The sequence below is a fragment of the Amia ocellicauda genome, chromosome 7 (genome assembly GCF_036373705.1).
Source record: "Amia ocellicauda isolate fAmiCal2 chromosome 7, fAmiCal2.hap1, whole genome shotgun sequence".
Classification (NCBI taxonomy): domain Eukaryota; kingdom Metazoa; phylum Chordata; class Actinopteri; order Amiiformes; family Amiidae; genus Amia; species Amia ocellicauda.
In genome coordinates this window covers 26,882,222-26,901,138 of record NC_089856.1, presented here as the reverse complement: position 1 = coordinate 26,901,138, position 18,917 = coordinate 26,882,222, and the positions used below count along the sequence as shown (strand labels likewise).

Sequence of the window (18,917 nt, the reverse complement as noted above, 5' to 3'; positions counted from 1 at the left end):
TTCAATAATTTGCCCTAAAAAGGATCGAGAGATAATTCCACTTGAAAGGTGACACGTTGCATTTTTGCGGGTGGAAAAAAAAGTTTATTGGAAGGAAAAACCTTATTGTAAAAGCATCAGCTCTACATTTTTTTTTACCTATGTCAAGTTTGTGTATGTGGACAGCCCACCTTTTTCCTACGGAATCTACTTAAAATACTTAAAATATAATGTTCAATGTAGTATCGGAATTGCGCGATTCACATAAGTCTGATTTTCAGATGTTTTTGGCAAAACAAACAAACCATTCTCCCGTTGAAATGTCTAGTGAGATACGATAAAATAAATATAATCATAAATAGTATGTGGAGACATCTGAAATTAATGCTATTAAATAGGAGGAAAAATAGTAGAGGTCTATGTAGATATTTATGGTATGGACTCTAGCCATGAGCCTGCATAGGGCATATTTACCACAATGTATTATTTATGGTCTGTGTCAATGCTCATCTGGTGCCTAGACAATTAAGGGATATTAAATTTCCCTCTGTCAAGGTCAGTGCTCAGATAGTGAATTGAGCCTGATCAGAAGAATTATTATTTACCTTGGTGGATGAAATGCCAATGAGCTGTGCAGTTCATTTTCATTAGTGAGCAGAGTACCAAGGAAAGGCCAAGATGGAGGCATTTTCCAACCTTACAGATTATTTACAAAATTAAGCAAAGAGTGTTTTTACAACTGACACCCATCAGCTTGTGGTTGTCATTATTGCTGCCTTGTGCCTTTCCTTACATTCAAGAGAAATCATAATGGCTGTTTGTTTCAAGGTCTTGCAGACATGTAAAATATATTAAATTGTCTGTTCCTCTGCCAGGGGACAAGTAACAGTTAATTGTTCAGTGTCATGGTCAATTTGGTTAAAACTATATAAGGATTGAATAGAAATGGGAAGATTCAGAGGGTTGTGTTCAAGAGAAAGTCAAAATATTGATTAGACAGAGAAAGAGATAGATTTATATATTTATGATATGGTCATATGACCAATCAAACAAAAGGTATAAAAAAAATGACAACTGAAACACAATCACAAGAATATTGTGAGACTTATTATGTTTTTACTTCTTGGGAAAAGGACCAAAGAATGCTATCTGCTTTTTCATTCAAAAATAGCTTATTAGGTAAACCCATAAACAAGTACCATCATATAAGACAAATGGTCTTTTGAATGGTAGGATTCAAAACACTGCTGAACCCACTGTAAATCGAGAGCAGCTGGTAATGGTTTCCTTCTAGTAATCAAATCTAGAGGTCAACTCTGGGATGCACTTTTATTGTTTATGGTAATCTAGCAAGCTTTTGGTCTCATCTATAGACCTCTTTTCAGATTCCCAGTTCCACAGGAAAACAAAACTGTAACAATAAAATAAATTCATAAATATGTACACATTCATTATTTTAATTGGAAAAGTGCAAGAGGTGAACGCTTTCAGGTTTTTGCTTTTACTTTTTTAAAGACTGGTACACATATGCAGGAAACACTTGCCAATTAGCTGCTGATTTATGACTATTTCTTTTGTCTTTGTGAAATATTTCAGATCTGAAAAAATGGGCAGGCCACTTTGCATAGACAGTGTGTCATTGTTTACAAGCAACCTCAAACCTCCCAGAGCAACACCAAGCACGACTGCTGGAGTAAAGCCATTAATTGCTTCTAAAAGCATAATCCAAAATAAATAAACATCTAGTGCTGTCTGCATCACTATCTCTTATATTCTGATCCGGGTGTACAAATTGCAATATCTAAACTGACTTGACTTAAATGTATGTGTGAGTCACAATCTAGCTATGAGGAATGTTCCTAAGTTCCGTGAGAAGGACAAAATTAAGGAATGCAGCTTTGCTTCCAGCCACAGTGATTCACGTGTAATGCCTCAGAATAGGACAACACAACACAGACAACACTCAGGGCTCTATTTTAACTGTCTTTAAAGTGCAGGGCACAATCTGGCCAAATGTTCTATTGAGGAATTCAAAAAAGAAAAGTACACACACGCATGTATATATATACATGTGTGTGTATATACACTCACCTAAAGGATTATTAGGAACACCATACTAATACTGTGTTTGACCCCCTTTCGCCTTCAGAACTGCCTTAATTCTACGTGGCATTGATTCAACAAGGTGCTGAAAGCATTCTTTAGAAATGTTGGCCCATATTGATAGGATAGCATCTTGCAGTTGATGGAGATTTGTGGGATGCACATCGAGGGCACGAAGCTCCCGTTCCACCACATCCCAAAGATGCTCTAATGCGTTGAGATCTGGTGACTGTGGGGGCCAGTTTAGTACAGTGAACTCATTGTCATGTTCAAGAAACCAATTTGAAATGATTCGACCTTTGTGACATGGTGCATTATCCTGCTGGAAGTAGCCATCAGAGGATGGGTACATGGTGGTCATAAAGGGATGGACATGGTCAGAAACAATGCTCAGGTAGGCCGTGGCATTTAAACGATGCCCAATTGGCACTAAGGGGCCTAAAGTGTGCCAAGAAAACATCCCCCACACCATTACACCACCACCACCAGCCTGCACAGTGGTAACAAGGCATGATGGATCCATGTTCTCATTCTGTTTACGCCAAATTCTGTCTCTACCATCTGAATGTCTCAACAGAAATCGAGACTCATCAGACCAGGCAACATTTTTCCAGTCTTCAACTGTCCAATTTTAGAGAGCTTGTGCAAATTGTAGCCTCTTTTTCCTATTTGTAGTGGAGATGAGTGGTACCCGGTGGGGTCTTCTGCTGTTGTAGCCCATCCGCCTCAAGGTTGTACGTGTTGTGGCTTCACAAATGCTTTGCTGCATACCTCGGTTGTAACGAGTGGGTATTTCAGTCAAAGTTGGTCTTCTATCAGCTTGAATCAGTCGGCCCATTCTCCTCTGACCTCTAGCATCAACAAGGCATTTTCGCCCACAGGACTGCTGCATACTGGGTGTTTTTCCCTTTTCACACCATTCTTTGTAAACCCTAGAAATGGTTGTGCGTGAAAATCCCAGTAACTGAGCAGATTGTGAAATACTCAGACCGGCCCGTCTGGCACCAACAACCATGCCACGCTCAAAATTGCTTAAATCACCTTTCTTTCCCATTCAGACATTCAGTTTGGAGTTCAGGAGATTGTCTTGACCAGGACCACACCCCTAAATGCATTGAAGCAACTGCCATGTGATTGGTTGGTTAGATAATTGCATTAATGAGAAATTGAACAGGTGTTCCTAATAATCCTTTAGGTGAGTGTATATATATATATATATATATATATATATATATATCCACCGATCAATCATAACATTATGACCACGAGCCTAATATTGTGTAGGTCCCAAAGACTCCACTAGACCTCTGAAGGTGTGCTGTGGTATCTGGCACCAAGACATTAGCAGCAGATCCTTTAAGTCCTGTAAGTTGCGAGGTGGGGCCTCCATGGATCGGACTTGTTTGTCCAGCACATCCCACAGATGCTCGATTGGATTGAGATCTGGGGAATTTGGAGGCCAAGTCAACACCTCGAACTTGTGATTCATCAGACCAGGCCACCTTCTTCCATTGCTCCGCGGTCCAGTTCTGATGCTCACGTGCCCATTGTAGGCAATTTCGGGAGTGGACAGGGGTCAGCATGGGCACCCTGACTGGTCTGCGGCTACGCAGCCCCATACACAACAAACTCTGATGCACTGTGTGTTCTGACACCTTTCTATCAGAACCAGCATGAACTTTTTCAGCAATTTGAGCTACAGTAGCTCATCTGTTGGATCGGACCACACGGGCCAGCCTTCCCTCCCCACGTGCATCAGTGAGCCTTGGCTGCCCATGACCCTGTTGCCGGTTCACCGCTTTTCCTTCCTTTTGATAGGTACTGTCCACTGCAGACCGGGAACACCCCACAAGAGCTGCAGTTTTGGAGATGCTCTGACAAAGTTGTCTAGACATCACAATTATATACAGTATATACATAGAGTTTGGTCCATAAAAATTTGGACAGTGACACAATTGTCATAATTTTTGCTCTGTATGCCACCACAATGGATTTGAAAGGGAACAATCAAGACGTGCTTTCAGTGTAGACTTTCATCTTTCATTTGAGGGTAGTTACATCCAAATTTGTTGAACGGTGTAGGAATTACACACATTTTAATTGAATTAAATTGTGAGTTTCAATAATTGGTTGCAAATCCTTTGCAGTCAATGACTGCCTGAAGTCTGGAACCCATAGACATCACCAGATGCTGGGTTTCTTCCCTGGTGATGCTCTGCCAGGCCTGCACTGCAGCTGTCTTTAGTTCCTGCTTGTTCTTGTGGCGTTTTGCCTTCAGTATTCCTTAGAAATCAAAACAAACCAATCAGAGAGATAGCAAAAACATTAGGTGTGGCCACATCAACTACTGGTACATTCTTAAAAAGAAAGAAAGCACTGGTGAGCTCAGGAACACCAAAAGGCCTGGATGACCACAGAAAATAACTGTGGTGGATGACAGAATAATTATTTATATTGTGAATTAAAAACCCTTCACAACAGTTGGCCATATCAAGAACACCATCCAGGAGGTAGGCGTATCTGTGTCAAAGTCAACAAGACTTCACCAGAGTAAATACAGAGGGTTTTCCACAATATGTAAACAGGAAACAGAAAGACCAGATTAGAGTTTGCCAAAAAACATCTAAAGAACCCTGTACAGTTCTGGAACAACAGAACATGGACAGATGAGACAAAGATCAACTTGTACCAGAATGATGGGAAGAGAAGAGTATGGAGAAGGGAAGGAACTACTCATGATCCAAAGCATACCACCTCATCTGTGAAGCATGTTATGGCATGGGCATGTATAGCTGCCAAGGGAACTGATTCCCTTGTATTTATTGATGATGTGACTGCTGACAAAAGCAGCAGGATGAATTCTGAAGTGTTTAGGGCTATATTATCTGCTCAGATTCAGCTAAATGCCTCAAAGCTCATTGGACAGCACTTCACAGTGCAGATGGACAATGACCCAAAGCATACTGCGAAAGCAACCCAATACTTTTTTAAGGCGAAGAAGTGGAATGTTCTGCAATGACCAAGTCAATCACCTGATCTGAATTCAATTGAGCATGCATTTCACTTTCTGAAGGCAAAACACCCCAAGAACAATCAAGAACTAAAGACAGCTACAGTACGGGCCTGGCAGAGCATCACCAGGGAGGAAACCCAACATCTGGTGATGTCTATGGGTTCCAGACTTCAGGCAATCTTTGACTGCAAAAGATGTGTAACCAAGTATTGAAACTCACAATTTAATTCATGACCATGTTAGTTTGTCCAAATACATTTGAGCCCCTAAAATTGGGGGGAACACAATTAAAAATGGGTGTAATTCCTACACCATTCACCCAATTTGGAGGTAACTACCCTTTTAAAGATGAAATTCTTAATTGTTTCCTTTCAAATCCATTGTGGCTAAAATGATAACAATTGTGTCACTGTCAAAATATGTATGGACCTAACTGTGTATATATGTGTGTGTGTATATATTTATATATATATATATATATATATATATATATTTCATACACCTTACACTTCTCAACAAGACCCTGCCTAGATCAAACTGGATGACCGAGCAAGAAGGAAATTGATCAGAAAGGCTAACAAGAGGCAACTTTGGAAGAGCTACAGGCTTTTATGGCCAAGATTGGTCAAAAAGTGCATGTGACAATGTCCCAAAGACTGCACTATTACTAAAAGAAAGCCCACCTTGATTCCCATTTGAAGTAAAAAAAAAGTTGTTTGATCTGCTGAACCTAAAATTGAATGTATTGGATTACATACAAAGCATTTTGTTTGGCGCAAATGCAACACAGCAGATCACCCAAAGAACACCAAAAGCATGGTGAAGCATGGTGGTGCCAGCATCATGTTATGGGGATGTGTGTCATCAACAGGGACTGGTTGTGCTTGTTCTTTTGGTTAGGCGAAGTCCAGTGTGTCTTGAAATTATTCTGATCTTGCTATATATACACTTTGAGTTATACAGTACTAAACAAACAAACAATGTGCATTTCCTTCTCTAAACACATTTATCATTGTGTAGGAATTGTAAACAAATATCTAATAAAAAGTAGCAAGCTTGTAACAGGTATGAAAAAAAAAAAAAACCTGCAGGCAATTCTTGGCAAAATCAATCTCAGTCCTGGTTGGTCACATTAGTCTGTGGCCGATTCCCATCAGCTTCTCTGAGACTCAACAATAAGTGCACCCTGGAGAGAAGGGCATTATCAAGTGCTAATGATAAATATATTATGCGACACTGAGATAAATCAGTGGCAACTGGAAAGCAAGTACTGATAAAAATAGGACACATGGGCTATTTGGGTTTCTAGATCTATTGTATTATTCTCATTCAATATAACAATTCCTTCTATGCAACTACTTGTCGATGCACATTCTAACATTATACATTTTAGGTGCGTCTTTAACAATATGAACATGTAACCAGATAACTTCCTAGGAATACTATTTCCCTTGCAATATACAGATCTGGAAAAAATTAAGAGACCACTGCAAAATTATTTACTATTTATAGGTATGTGTTTGGGTAAAATTAACATTTTTGTTTTATTCTATAAACTACTGACAACATTTCTCCCAAATTCCAAATAAAAATATGAATGGAATGGAATAGCTGCCATACATGTGGAGAAAAATTACAGTGGTCTCTTAATTTGTTCCAGAGCTGTATATACACACACACATACATACAGCTGTACATGAACTAAGCATTGCATGGTTTTATTTTTACAATAATATCATAGGTTCAGGACACATGACTGCCAAATCTCTTCACTGATACAGATGACATATTGATTAATGTGCAAGTGTAAATCAGCACTGTGCACTTCACATGCACACCTTACCATACATCCGATTTCACTACTGCTTTACTTTGCATCACAGGCTTTTGTTGGATGCTTAATTAATCCCCAAAGGGGCAAACCTCCAGCAGGACTCAAGTAATTAAATTGTGATGGTTATTTTCACATTTTCCACAGTTTTGATCATTAAAAGAGATCCTCAAGGTTATACAGCATTTTATTTATTTTAGGGACAGCATTTTGTGTGCGTATCCAACTAAAATTGCAGTTTGGACAGTACATGAAAGCCCAGCCATCTATCTACCATTCAGCATCCAAACCTCCAGGGTCCGACATCTCAATATACTGAGCCTTGCCTTGGATGTGGTTGGTAGTCCTTTTCTTGCTCACAGAGGCTCTTAAAAAGAATGCTGTGCTATGCAGATTTCTATTAAATGTTTCTTAACTAATTCCCTCTGGGTGCTAATTTGAGACCCCCATACTAATTTCACCCGTGTCCTTAGGTATCTAGAACCAAGTTGTACTATCTTGTATAATCCCCCAGGTTCCAATAATCTCCATTTCCAACAACATTCCTCAGCACGATGATAAATAGCCCATGGGATTATTATGTTAGTGCAGTTTGTCAGGGCAGGAATCAATAAGGAAATGTGTCCACATCAAACCAGAGGAGCTTTTCCAGATCAACAGGAACACACAGACCTGGGGACACAAATGGAAATTGGGCTTCAAGGCATTCAAAATGGAAAATGGGAGACACTTCTTCACACAAAGTTCTAATCTGGAACAAACTCCCCAGCAATGTGGTTGAAGCTGAAAATTTGTGAACATTTAAAAATAGACTGGATAGGATCCTTGGATCACTTAGTTATTAATGGACACCAAACGAGCACGATGGGTCAAATGGCCTCCTCTCGTTTGTAAACTTTCTAATGTTTCTGGAGAAGCAGGGAGAAGGGTGGGATACTGATGTTTGGAGAAGGTGGAGTTTTATTTTTATTAGACAGAACTGTGGGAATGGAGAAAAGATGGTAACAGGAAGAAATAGTGATATAGCAAAAGAAAGGTTGAAAAATAATATATTTTTATAAGTAAATTTGTTTCAGTTAAGCACTTGAAGATGATTTTGCAGATCTTTTCATGCTCTGTGTCTACGGCCAGCTTTGGGAGTTTGCCCTAACTGGTCATTAACTACTTTCCAATCACAATACCTTTTTTAATGATGACTAGACTTAGAAATAGTACATTGTTAACCGATTATATAGAGATTGCTATGCATTATTGATTATTGTAATGCATGTGATTTTATGCAATACACACCAGGTGGGGACTGATGAGCAAAACCACCCCTTCCTCCACAATACAAGAAAACTGAAAATACATTCAGAATCTGAAGTGGGAAAGGGATGTTGAATGGTACTCACCTCTGCCACCTACATAACTGACAATCCAAGGCACATTGATAAAGAAAACTAAACCAATTTAAGTACATTGAGAATAAAAGAACACGTATGTCACTGGAGACAGCCACTGTAAGCACAATTTTGATTAAGAGTGTCCAGACAGCAGAAAACAAACAGGCAATACTTTTAAGGAAAAACAAAGTGTATTTGGCATTTATGGTATTGTATAGCACCAATGTCCACAGTCTACTTTATAGATGTACAAACAAAAGACACAGTAATGATGCATTCTTACAGTACTCCCATCATCCAAGTTCTTTTGATATTCCTAGTTTTACTTCTCTTTCGAAAACTATTGTGCAACATGTACCCTCTTCCACACTCCACACAACTGTAGCTCCCCAGCTTAGTTTGCTTGCAGCAACTGTATGAACTCTTGTGCTGTTAAGAGACCACCAATCACATGGCTGTACTACAATTGGAAAAAGCCAGCTGGAAATAAAAAGAAATTCTCCTTTAAAAGCTACAGTAGAGCAGTAGCATAAATCCCATTGAAATTTTAAAAATGGAAGAAAATAGAATAATTTAAAGCAATGCATTGTTTATAAAGTAATTTACCACAGTATTTAAAAGTTTCAGCCTCCTTGTCCACCCAATTCTACCATTTTGTCATGTGGTCTTACCTATAATTGATCTGCAAATACTTTACAATAGACTCTTCACCCAATGAAATTAAAATATTAAAATGAGCTGCTTAAACTAGTGTTATGAAATATGTAACATCTTCTAAACAAAAACAAAAACTTATTTTTTTAGTTTTTAAATAGAAAACTAACAGTGTAGAAAAAAGATTTTGCTTTTCCTTTTACCATGAGCCCCCAAACCAACTGATTTGTTCTGAATGTGGGAAAATGAGAAACTGAAAGAAAGTCTATTATGACTTCAACAAAAATGGTAGGCCAAAAGAATTCCTATAGCTTGTATGCGGTTGCATACAATATTTGCGTTTATCCTTCAGATGTTGAGTTATAACTACACATCAAACACACATATATATATATATATATATATATATATATATATATATATATATATACACACACACACACACACACACATACACACACAGCTCTGGGAAAAAATAAGAGACCACTCCAAGTTCAGAAATCAATGTTAAATGGTCTTTTAATTTTTTCCAGAGTTGTTTGTGTGTGTGTGTGTGTGTGTGTGTGTGTGTGTGTGTGTGTGATTATATATAATTACTTAGATGAGTTTTTAACAAGAGCAGATCAACTGTATGAATTTGCACCCAATCAAAGTGAAAGATGTTTTCCAGTTCTAACAAATTTATCTTAGAAATTTGTTTTTATGTGATAGGTCCTACTCATTATTAATCAAATAACAGTGAAAAACTTTAAAAACAAACAAAACTAAAAAACAAAACATTAGCATCAAAAACATCATTGCAATATTCAAGCTACGGTTTCTCAACAGCAGTTTCCATTCACTACATGGATAAAAGGCTTAAACAGAGAGGTACAGACCCACAGGCCCGCCCTCCTTCCACTCCAAATACGGACACACAGCTGGGGGAGCCCCCGGATCAGATGCACAGGGGGAGATAGTGATCTGAGCTCTGTGACCATCTGACTTTCATTTGCAAGCTTCTACAAGGATAGGTTTGATATGAAACAGAAAAACATACACAGGTGCACTGTGCTATACTTTTCTTGTGTGCTGGGATCATCTGTTGCAGATTCATTCTCCAGCTCAAAGGGAAAGCTAGATGGACTCCTATACTGGTTAGTGGAAATGTAGTTGTGTATATTTTCCTTGGATAAAGATCCCTACTGATCAGATTAGGGGTGCCATTTCCAAGTCATGGAAGAACTAATATACAACCTGCCAACCTTCCTCGAATTGAATTGAATATGGATTGTACTGGCCAGTTGCTTATCTGACTATTTGAATATTTGCAACTACTGGAAGGGACACAGGTATGGAAAGAAACTGCAGACATTTATAAAAAAAAAAGAAAGAAAAAAGAAAAGAAAACAATGCATATCATCCCCTTGCTTCCAATAATCAGTTTCATGGCAAAGAAATAGTAGAAAAATAAAACACACTGAAAGTAACATTTGAAAGGCAATGGATTGTTTTAGAAATACAAAACATAAAAAATATATATTTAAAAAAAAAACAAAAAAAAAAATTTTCTCCTGAAAGTAACTAAACAGTGTGATCTCTTGCAACTAAACAATTTGTCCTACTAAAAACACCCATGGGACTATGGTACAACGTGTGATTTTTGTTTCGATTACTGTTTTTAAAATGCTGATATATACATGTATATATACATTATATATATATATATATATATATATATATATATATATATATATATATATACACACACATACACACATATACATATATATATACATATATATATATATATATATACATACATACATACATTATATATATATATAACAAATAATTGGTCCCTGTTTGAACACACAGGTTCTGCAGATCTGCAAAACTATTGTAACCTAATGATAGAAATCTCATGTACCATTCACAGTTCTTTAACACATATTTACAGTAATATTTATTGGCTCCGATGTCCCTTCATTCTTGGTGGCATTCTTCTAGAACTGCACCCCACAACGCAGCCCAAATTTTTGTATGTCTGTGTATGTATCTCCACAAAATCCAATCAAATGTTCTCCCATTAACACACAAGGCTCATTGAATATTTGTGTTACTACAGATGTTGAGTTTTTCCAATGAAAAGAAAACAAAGAAAAAATAAAACAGATTTCATTTTAAATTTTACACTTGGGGGGGCAATGCAAATATATAAACTACCGCAATTCTGTATACTTTTCATGTTGGTGGTTTAGATTGCAGTGGCGAGTCGCGCACTTTCCAGAGTGCAATTTCACTAGATTTCACTTTTGTGTTACATCTACTTTGCAAGTGCACAGTGAAACGTATGTCAAACACCATTTGCTAAAAAGATAAGCATTGATGAATCTCCTATTTTTATACTCCCTCCACCGCCCATCCATCTTCCTCCTCCTCCTTTCGTCAGTAACCCGGACATAAACTTTAAATCTCATTGGTCACTGAGACAGTCATTATAAGCAGGTGTGACAATAATAATAATAATAATAATAATATATATTGACCATCAGATTTATGTTGGTTACAGGATACAAAATAATACACTTAAGTAGTGGTTATAAATGGCCAAGTATGAGATCAGCTTGACATTAGCAGCTGGCATTAAAATGTTTTTAGATGCGTTTTAAAGAACGACAGCTTCCAAAACAGTAGGGTCTTTAACCATGCAGGATTTCTTTTTAAAAAGGCCATAGTGATGACTTAGTGTAGATCCTTTCAGACACACTCCTCTGCAGACATCAAAAGGGGGTTGATGTATTCAAAGCCTTCAAATTCTGATTGATCAATCTTCTTGACCGCATCACTGAAAATGGAGGGGAAGGGGGGAAAAAAGTGAAAAGGGACAGCTGAGATTAGATGGAAACACTGGGCACAATTGCCATTTAATATAGAAACCAAATGGCAGCACAGAAAAACAGTAAGATGAAACCTGGTAAAGGTATTTGCTATTTGTTCACATACATGCAGCTGTTGTTAATTCAAAGGATTAAACAGGTGAATCACATATAAAACAATCCCATTTCAAACAAAAATAAGTATGCCATAAAAGTCCTATGTCGACACTTCACAGAAAAATAATGTTTTTACCTCTCTGTATTTTACAGACTTAGATAGTTTACTCATTTGTGGCTCAGATGTGATTTTGTTGTTTTTTCAAAACAAATTAAATAAGACATTTGGAAACCAGGCAGAAAAAAAAAGATGGGCAGAAGATGTTATCAGATAATAATATAAGGTCATAAAAAAAAAGGTAAAATTAAGATGCCATTAAATGGACTCCATTTTAGGCTGTGTAATAAATTGTAATAAATTGTGGGGGGAGGGAACAACAACTGCTGGCTGAGTCCCCTTGCAAACTCACATAATAAACTTGCATAATGAGATGCAAATGAGCATTTTAATTTAATTATCGGTAGGATCAGATCTGCGATGCCTCAACCTTTTCAACAACATAAAGTGAGGAAAACACATCCTGTAATGTACTTATGCAACACAGGCACCCCCAACTACTTCTACGGATTATATAGAATGGTTAGTACAATTCCATCGAGAATTCTTTATGTCTCTTAATTTTACAGCATTGATTCATTTACTATTCTGGGCTTCCATGTAGAAAACAGTTTGCGTTGAGGGAAGGTGAAAGGGTTAAGAGATCAGGCTACTTACTCATCGTCGGGGGTGAGCTGAATAGGCTCGTTGGTAAACTGAGCATCAAAGTTATCTAGACCATATTCCCCGGAAATGTTGGGTTTGAAGGGTGGAACCACTTGTTTCTGCTCCATCTGCATGAGAACAAACAGGGTCAACCCAGAGCAGCAGTGGAGTGCAGGTCAGGTAAGGTAATTCAGACATGTCAATGGATTTCCTCATGGCAGACTCCATGTGGAATAACGGGTTTGTTTAGACTAGCTGCGATACATAATGAAGTTGTCTCCAGCCTGTATATGCCAAGTTATAATCTGCAGCTCTGTCCTGGGCAGCAGGGTTATGTTGCAACAAGAGCAGCTCCACCTGCAGGCCTGCTGGTGAATTTGGTATGGAAGAGTGAGAGCGAAGTGAGGCACAGAGGGAGGGAAGGAGCGATATCAGGACACATTTGATGTATTATGTTTTTTTTTTTTTTAAATCGCCCAGCGATGGACTGGCATCCCATCCTGGGTGTATTCCTGCCTTGCACCCTATGCCTGCCGGGATCGGCTCTGGCTTCCCCGTGACCCTCACCAGGATAAGCGGTTTCGAAAATGGATGGATGGATGGATGCATGTTTTTTTTTTCATCATAAATGGCCACTGGTTGTATGAAAAATAATAATAATAATAATAATAATACGATTTAACACTGCAGACAAGCAAAGTGTGTGACATCACATCAGGCCTCAAGAAAGTGAACCAAAAGAAAAACAAAAGCACAACAGAAATAGTCATTTGGATGGGAGCCTTCTACTCACAAGGTCCCAGTCGACATTGCGGAAGAAGGGATGGCCTGTGATGTCAGCAAAGCCCGTCTGAGGATGGCAACCAAGACGCTCCTTGGGGTCCTTGGGATGAAAAGAGATGTTTTAATTGTACTGTTATACAAGTATCAGTAACCTTTGGATGGATCAGTATTCATGTACAGTTTGTTATCCTACCTTGTTGAGGAATCCCTTCAGGACACTAGCAGCTTTGACGGACAAGGATCTTGGGATTCTAATTTGTTTTTCCAATATAACTAAAAACAAAAAAACAGAATTAACACTTACATGCATGAAATTGAGAGATTTGCTCTTGTTTCATGAAGGCCTCGGACTTCATGCAGTTTTAGGACACTGTACAAACATCTGCTACCATAGCACTTTACCTTGGAAGAGGTAGTCCTCTGTGTTCTGGTCAGGATTGTCCGAGCTGCCAACAATGTCGAAAGGTGATCGTCCCGCCATCATCTCAAACATGAGGACTCCCAGAGCCCACCAATCCACACTGAATCCTACAGAAATAAAACAAATATAGGCATAAAGGCATTACACAGATAACCCACTTTCAAACCTACACAACACGTCCTTGATTTCACTTTGCTACAGATTTGTAATCCTCCAGCTCGACAATTTGTTTCTGGTTTTAACAGTGACAGCCGATCTAAGCAATGCAAAACAGTTTGAACAATTTACACCTGGCTTTGTAAATGAAGGTATTTTTTACAGAGAACAGCTGTAAATAATTACCATAATCCTCTCCTCTCAGGATCTCCGGGGCGATGTAATTAGGAGTGCCGCAGAAAGTGCTGGTGGTGTCTCCAGGTCGTAGTCCTTCCTGAGAGAGAAATGTCCAATCAACACTCGTCCCCACAGGCAGCAATGCATCTTATCCCAGAGTCCTTTAATTGGATGTCTAGGAAACTGTGCCTCATCAGTCCTTTATTTGAATGATTGATTTTTCTTATAAGAATGGACTTAATATCAAAAGACATATTTTAAGAACAATAAGAGACACTATATGGCATGTGTTTTGGGTTTGTTTTTATACAGATATACGACCCTTCTTAAGGTCTTATAGACATTTTTCAAAAAATCTTTAAATATTTTAATTAGGCAGTTAGGAATCTAGTTTGTCATGCTCAATTAAGGTGATCAATGAAGATGTAAGAGAGAAAGGGCTTTGCCTCAATGGACTGCTCACACACCTTACACATGCCATAGTCTGTGAGTTTGATGTGTCCCTCGGATTCTAGTAAAACATTGTCCAGTTTCAGGTCTCTGTAGATGATGCCTCGCTCATGAAGGTAGTTTAATGCCAGGCTGATTTCTGCTGAATAAAACCTGAGAGGGAATATAAATACTTCTATTCACTGTTCACAATAACTGCAGTTATTCATAACACACAAATCCAGCTGTACACTTAAAGTAACAAAACAGATAAAGCCCATATCCCCTGAACTTAATCAGCAGATTCAGGCTTATGAAACCATATCGAGTCCAAGTAGGCTGGCTTGGGTGAATAATAAGCAGGGGAGAGTGCAGTAGGCCTAAGAAATCCACAATTCCCTAATAAAAAATAATGAACTCCTTCTACCTGGCATGCTCTTCAGGAAGCTTTCTTTGTCGCTGCATATGAAACATCAAATCCCCGCCGTTCACATACTCAATAACAAAGAACAGCCTGGGTGAGAACAAAGAGGAAAAATGTACTTTACAGAAAGGTCACTATAAAACTCACACAATCCACGATGGAAACAAACACTCAACCCCCTTAATTGAGGCTCACTTTTTTGTCTGAGGCTTCTTATTTCTAACCAATGAAAACCTGTTCTTTACAAAGTTTGTAGATTGCGACTGGTAATTGAGTTGAAGCTTTAGTTAATCTTGGACTAAAAATACACAAATACCAATAACGTGACTACATAATGAATGAAGAGCAAATAAAACAATATACATACGGATAAGCATATAGCTAGCATCAGTGTTTCTATAGAACAGGACAAAGCAATACAGCTCGTAAATCTAGATTATCTACTTTTTTTTATATTTGTATAAAATTGATTATATTGATTCATTGGTAAGAACAGCTTTGAAGATATTTCTCTATGAATTCAAGTACAGGATCACTGCACTGAACACTACATTCAATTTATGCTGAGGGGCCTTTGAGATGACAAAAGCAGAACTGGCACTGCCAACTTCCAAGAAATTCAATACCAGGTTTTTGAACCGCATCCTTTCCCACACTTGGTGAACACTGCATTGTGTAATTTGGGTGGGTTTTGGCAGAACGTGTATGATGCAGCATAAAAAGCCACACACTCACATATACACAGAGGTAGGGCTAAGTATCAAAGGTTCATTGAGATGAACAATAAGTTGACAGTGAGTCATCTGAATGTGCCAGGTGTGGTGCATTTCTATAAAACATTGCTCCAGCAGTGAAGTTTTGGGGGTTACCTGCTCTCTGTCTGGAAGCACGAATGCAGGCCCACAAGGAAGGGGTGGTTAGATGCTTGCTCGAACACGTGTTTCTCTGTCTGAACCCAATCAATGTCCTACAAACCAGGAGAGGGAAAGAAAAAAAATATATATGAAAAGGGGAAGGGGCATTTCTGAAGGGCATTACATGTAATCCACTTCAGCCACATAAGAGACTTCAGCCTTGCTTTTGGCATATCCTGTCTATGTCAATGGGGCTACCAAAATGATAAGTGACAGGACAGCGAACTCAGAACAAAGGACATGCATTTGAAGGGGATGAGGACTGACCACCTATCTCAGTCTGCAAGAGGGGAAGACAACTTCAAGGCTGGACAGATGCAAACTTGACAGGTGAGGGAATGACAGAGGATTCACAAAAAATGCAACTTGTATCGTACAAGTTCTGCACATGAACACCATCACTCATGAGTAATTAACAAGGCCGGTCATTGCAAGTGCTGTTAAAAAGATTGCATTCACCCTTTATTTATCCAGATGAGTCCTTCTAATCAGAGCTCTACCAATTCCTCTCCCTTCAAGTCAGTTCAGACTCAGTTCATGAGCTTTTCAATCACTTCCTCTCCACCTTTCAAAGTGACTGTGTGGATCGTGATCTGGTGATCTGAATTGAATTGAATTGGTTGAGGTGGGATTATAAGGTGTCAGCTTGATAAATGGGGAAAAATAAAATGGGAATCGAACCTTAGTTTTTTCACTCTTCCCTAGAATACATTAATACTAGCATGGGAGAGATGCAGACAACATACAGAAGCTAAAGCCATAAAGAAAGTACTCGTACAATCTGTGGAAGGAAGGGAAAGGATTTTGTTGGTTTTACCTCGTCGTCATTGACCAGCTCCTTCTTCACCACTTTCATGGCGTAGATGCGTTCGGTTTTCTTTAGTCGGACCAAGAGCACCTTGGCATAGCTTCCTCGGCCAATGACACGGATCAAATCAAAGTCGGCCAGGCCTAAACTGGACGGAACCTTCCCACTTTCTCTGCTGCTCATAGCCTATGATGGTGAAACACACAGAGGTTAGCCATCATGAATGTTCAGAATTAGCCTGTTAATCAATCAATTGCGTTAACAGTGATGTAAATGTTATTTTATTAGCTGCAGTAATGGAAATCAATAGCGCAAGGCTTTAATACACACAGTGCATCTCCAGCCCTATTACTGCAAAGCTTGACCTACCGTTTTAATTTGTCTGACATTTCGCTGGCTCTTTTTATGAAACGTTTCAGGACTTATGTTGGGAAACAGGTTTTTAATTGACAATTTAGGCTGCAGAATGGACAGCAGGCTTTTCCAATGTGGATTCACGTGCCAGAAAGCACTAATCTGCTAATTTCTCTGCCTGTCAGTGTTCCTTTATTGTAGCGATTGGCAAATCTCACTCTACATGGCAGGAAAAACGTTATTTCAAAGGAAATAAGTAGGGAAACAAACATCAATTGCTAGGACACCCAACCCTGGAGAGAATTAATAAAGATTGAGATGAATGTAATAAAGCTGACTGCTGTAATCTTTGACAGTCAGTATGTTTAAATGACATGATCTTCCAAAAAATAATACATTCTGAAAAGGTCAGTTTCCAAAAAATGTGTTCAAGAAATGCTGTTTTCAGAATATTATTTATTTTCTTCCCTCCATGTTTTTCAGTCAATTAAATAGTTTTTCAATACAATGCCATTAATATTCAATATAAAATGTTCCACAAAACCAGAAATCATTTATTGTTCCTGCTTCTACAGTCTTACTAATAATCTGTCTAAAGTCAGTATGCAGGAAAACATTTGCAAAATATAATATCCTTTTTTCCCCCCTTCACATTTCACTGTAGAAATATCAGCATCTCACCTCTTTTTCTTCTCCGACATGGTTTAGACTTTCATGGCTTGATTTGTATGGAATAACTGCAAATAAGCAGGAACCAAAGTCAATGGGATAAACTGAACAACTACTGCATTTCTTACACTGGTGCACCACAGTTAAATGCGTTACGTATCCCCATTATGTATTACACAATCTGAAAACGGTGTAAAAATACAAAAGCACCTTGTTTTAATGTTTGTAATTTGAGAACAAAACTATGGATAAACATGTTGTAACCTGTTTATGACAAGTCCTTAAAACATCATTCAGACAGCTCATTTATTTTACAGGTCATGGCTTTTTATTTCAGGTTTCTGGGGAGCCGTTTGACATGAGCAGGAGTTGCATATGACCGACTCGGATAGCGTGTTGTGTGACTTTAACCAATGACTGTGGATTGCTCCTAACCTCTGTGTCATGGCCATTTCCAATGTGGATCAATTAAGTCTGGAGTGCCTACACTACTCAATAACTATCAGGAAGAAGTCTGTATCCTCTCCTATTATATTTGAAGGTTTATCTCAGGGACAGGCTTTTGGCATGGTTCAGTGAAGTAGAACACTATCGTCCCATGCAGTTGTATCCGACCTTTGATTGCATTGTGGGATTGTTGTGAACTACTGGATCCCCACTTTTGCAAATCTTTGTCTTTTTACAGAAGTCAATAATTTCTGTGAAACAGTGTAGGCTTTGTGAGGTTGACTGCAAGATCAGATAAAAAGTGGTCAAAAAGATAGGCCACTGAGGTCAGCATATTTCAATTCACTTTCATGTGAGAGGTTGTATGCTTTCTTTAATTGTGCTTATCCCCTTTTAAGAGTCTTGAACCTCATTCCACAATCCCACAAAGAATTCTCAATGTCCTCTCAGACACTGGACTGCATGTTAACACAGGTGACAGGTATACAATGCTACTACATTAAATGCAGGATCAACCCCTATAGTTCATTCATGTTCATAGCACATCTAAAGAATCAGAAAACCCCTTGAAGAAACACCAGAAGAACTTGAGATTAAACTTTATATGCATTAAACTGACAGAAAAAGCTTTAAACTGACAGAAAAAACTATTTACATTTTAAAACTGTAAAAGCATGGGTGCAGAAAAGAGA

The 18,917-nt window shown here is 38.4% G+C and overlaps 1 protein-coding gene across 1 annotated transcript in view; it reads right to left on the bottom strand.

The window, feature by feature from the left end:
- Positions 1 to 8,483: 8,483 nt before the first annotated feature.
- Positions 8,484 to 18,917, bottom strand: part of prkci (protein kinase C, iota) — a 28,601-nt gene continuing 18,167 nt past the window's right edge. Inside the window, exons 8-18 of the mRNA XM_066708935.1 lie at positions 17,791 to 17,846; positions 16,765 to 16,941; positions 15,903 to 16,000; positions 15,037 to 15,123; positions 14,648 to 14,783; positions 14,190 to 14,277; positions 13,829 to 13,954; positions 13,620 to 13,699; positions 13,437 to 13,526; positions 12,656 to 12,771; positions 8,484 to 11,792 (exon numbers count right to left, since the gene is read on the bottom strand). Of these exons, the coding sequence (XP_066565032.1) occupies positions 11,705 to 11,792; positions 12,656 to 12,771; positions 13,437 to 13,526; positions 13,620 to 13,699; positions 13,829 to 13,954; positions 14,190 to 14,277; positions 14,648 to 14,783; positions 15,037 to 15,123; positions 15,903 to 16,000; positions 16,765 to 16,941; positions 17,791 to 17,846 (1,142 nt within the window). The 3' untranslated portion in view covers positions 8,484 to 11,704. The remainder of the gene's footprint in view (positions 11,793 to 12,655; positions 12,772 to 13,436; positions 13,527 to 13,619; positions 13,700 to 13,828; positions 13,955 to 14,189; positions 14,278 to 14,647; positions 14,784 to 15,036; positions 15,124 to 15,902; positions 16,001 to 16,764; positions 16,942 to 17,790; positions 17,847 to 18,917) is intronic.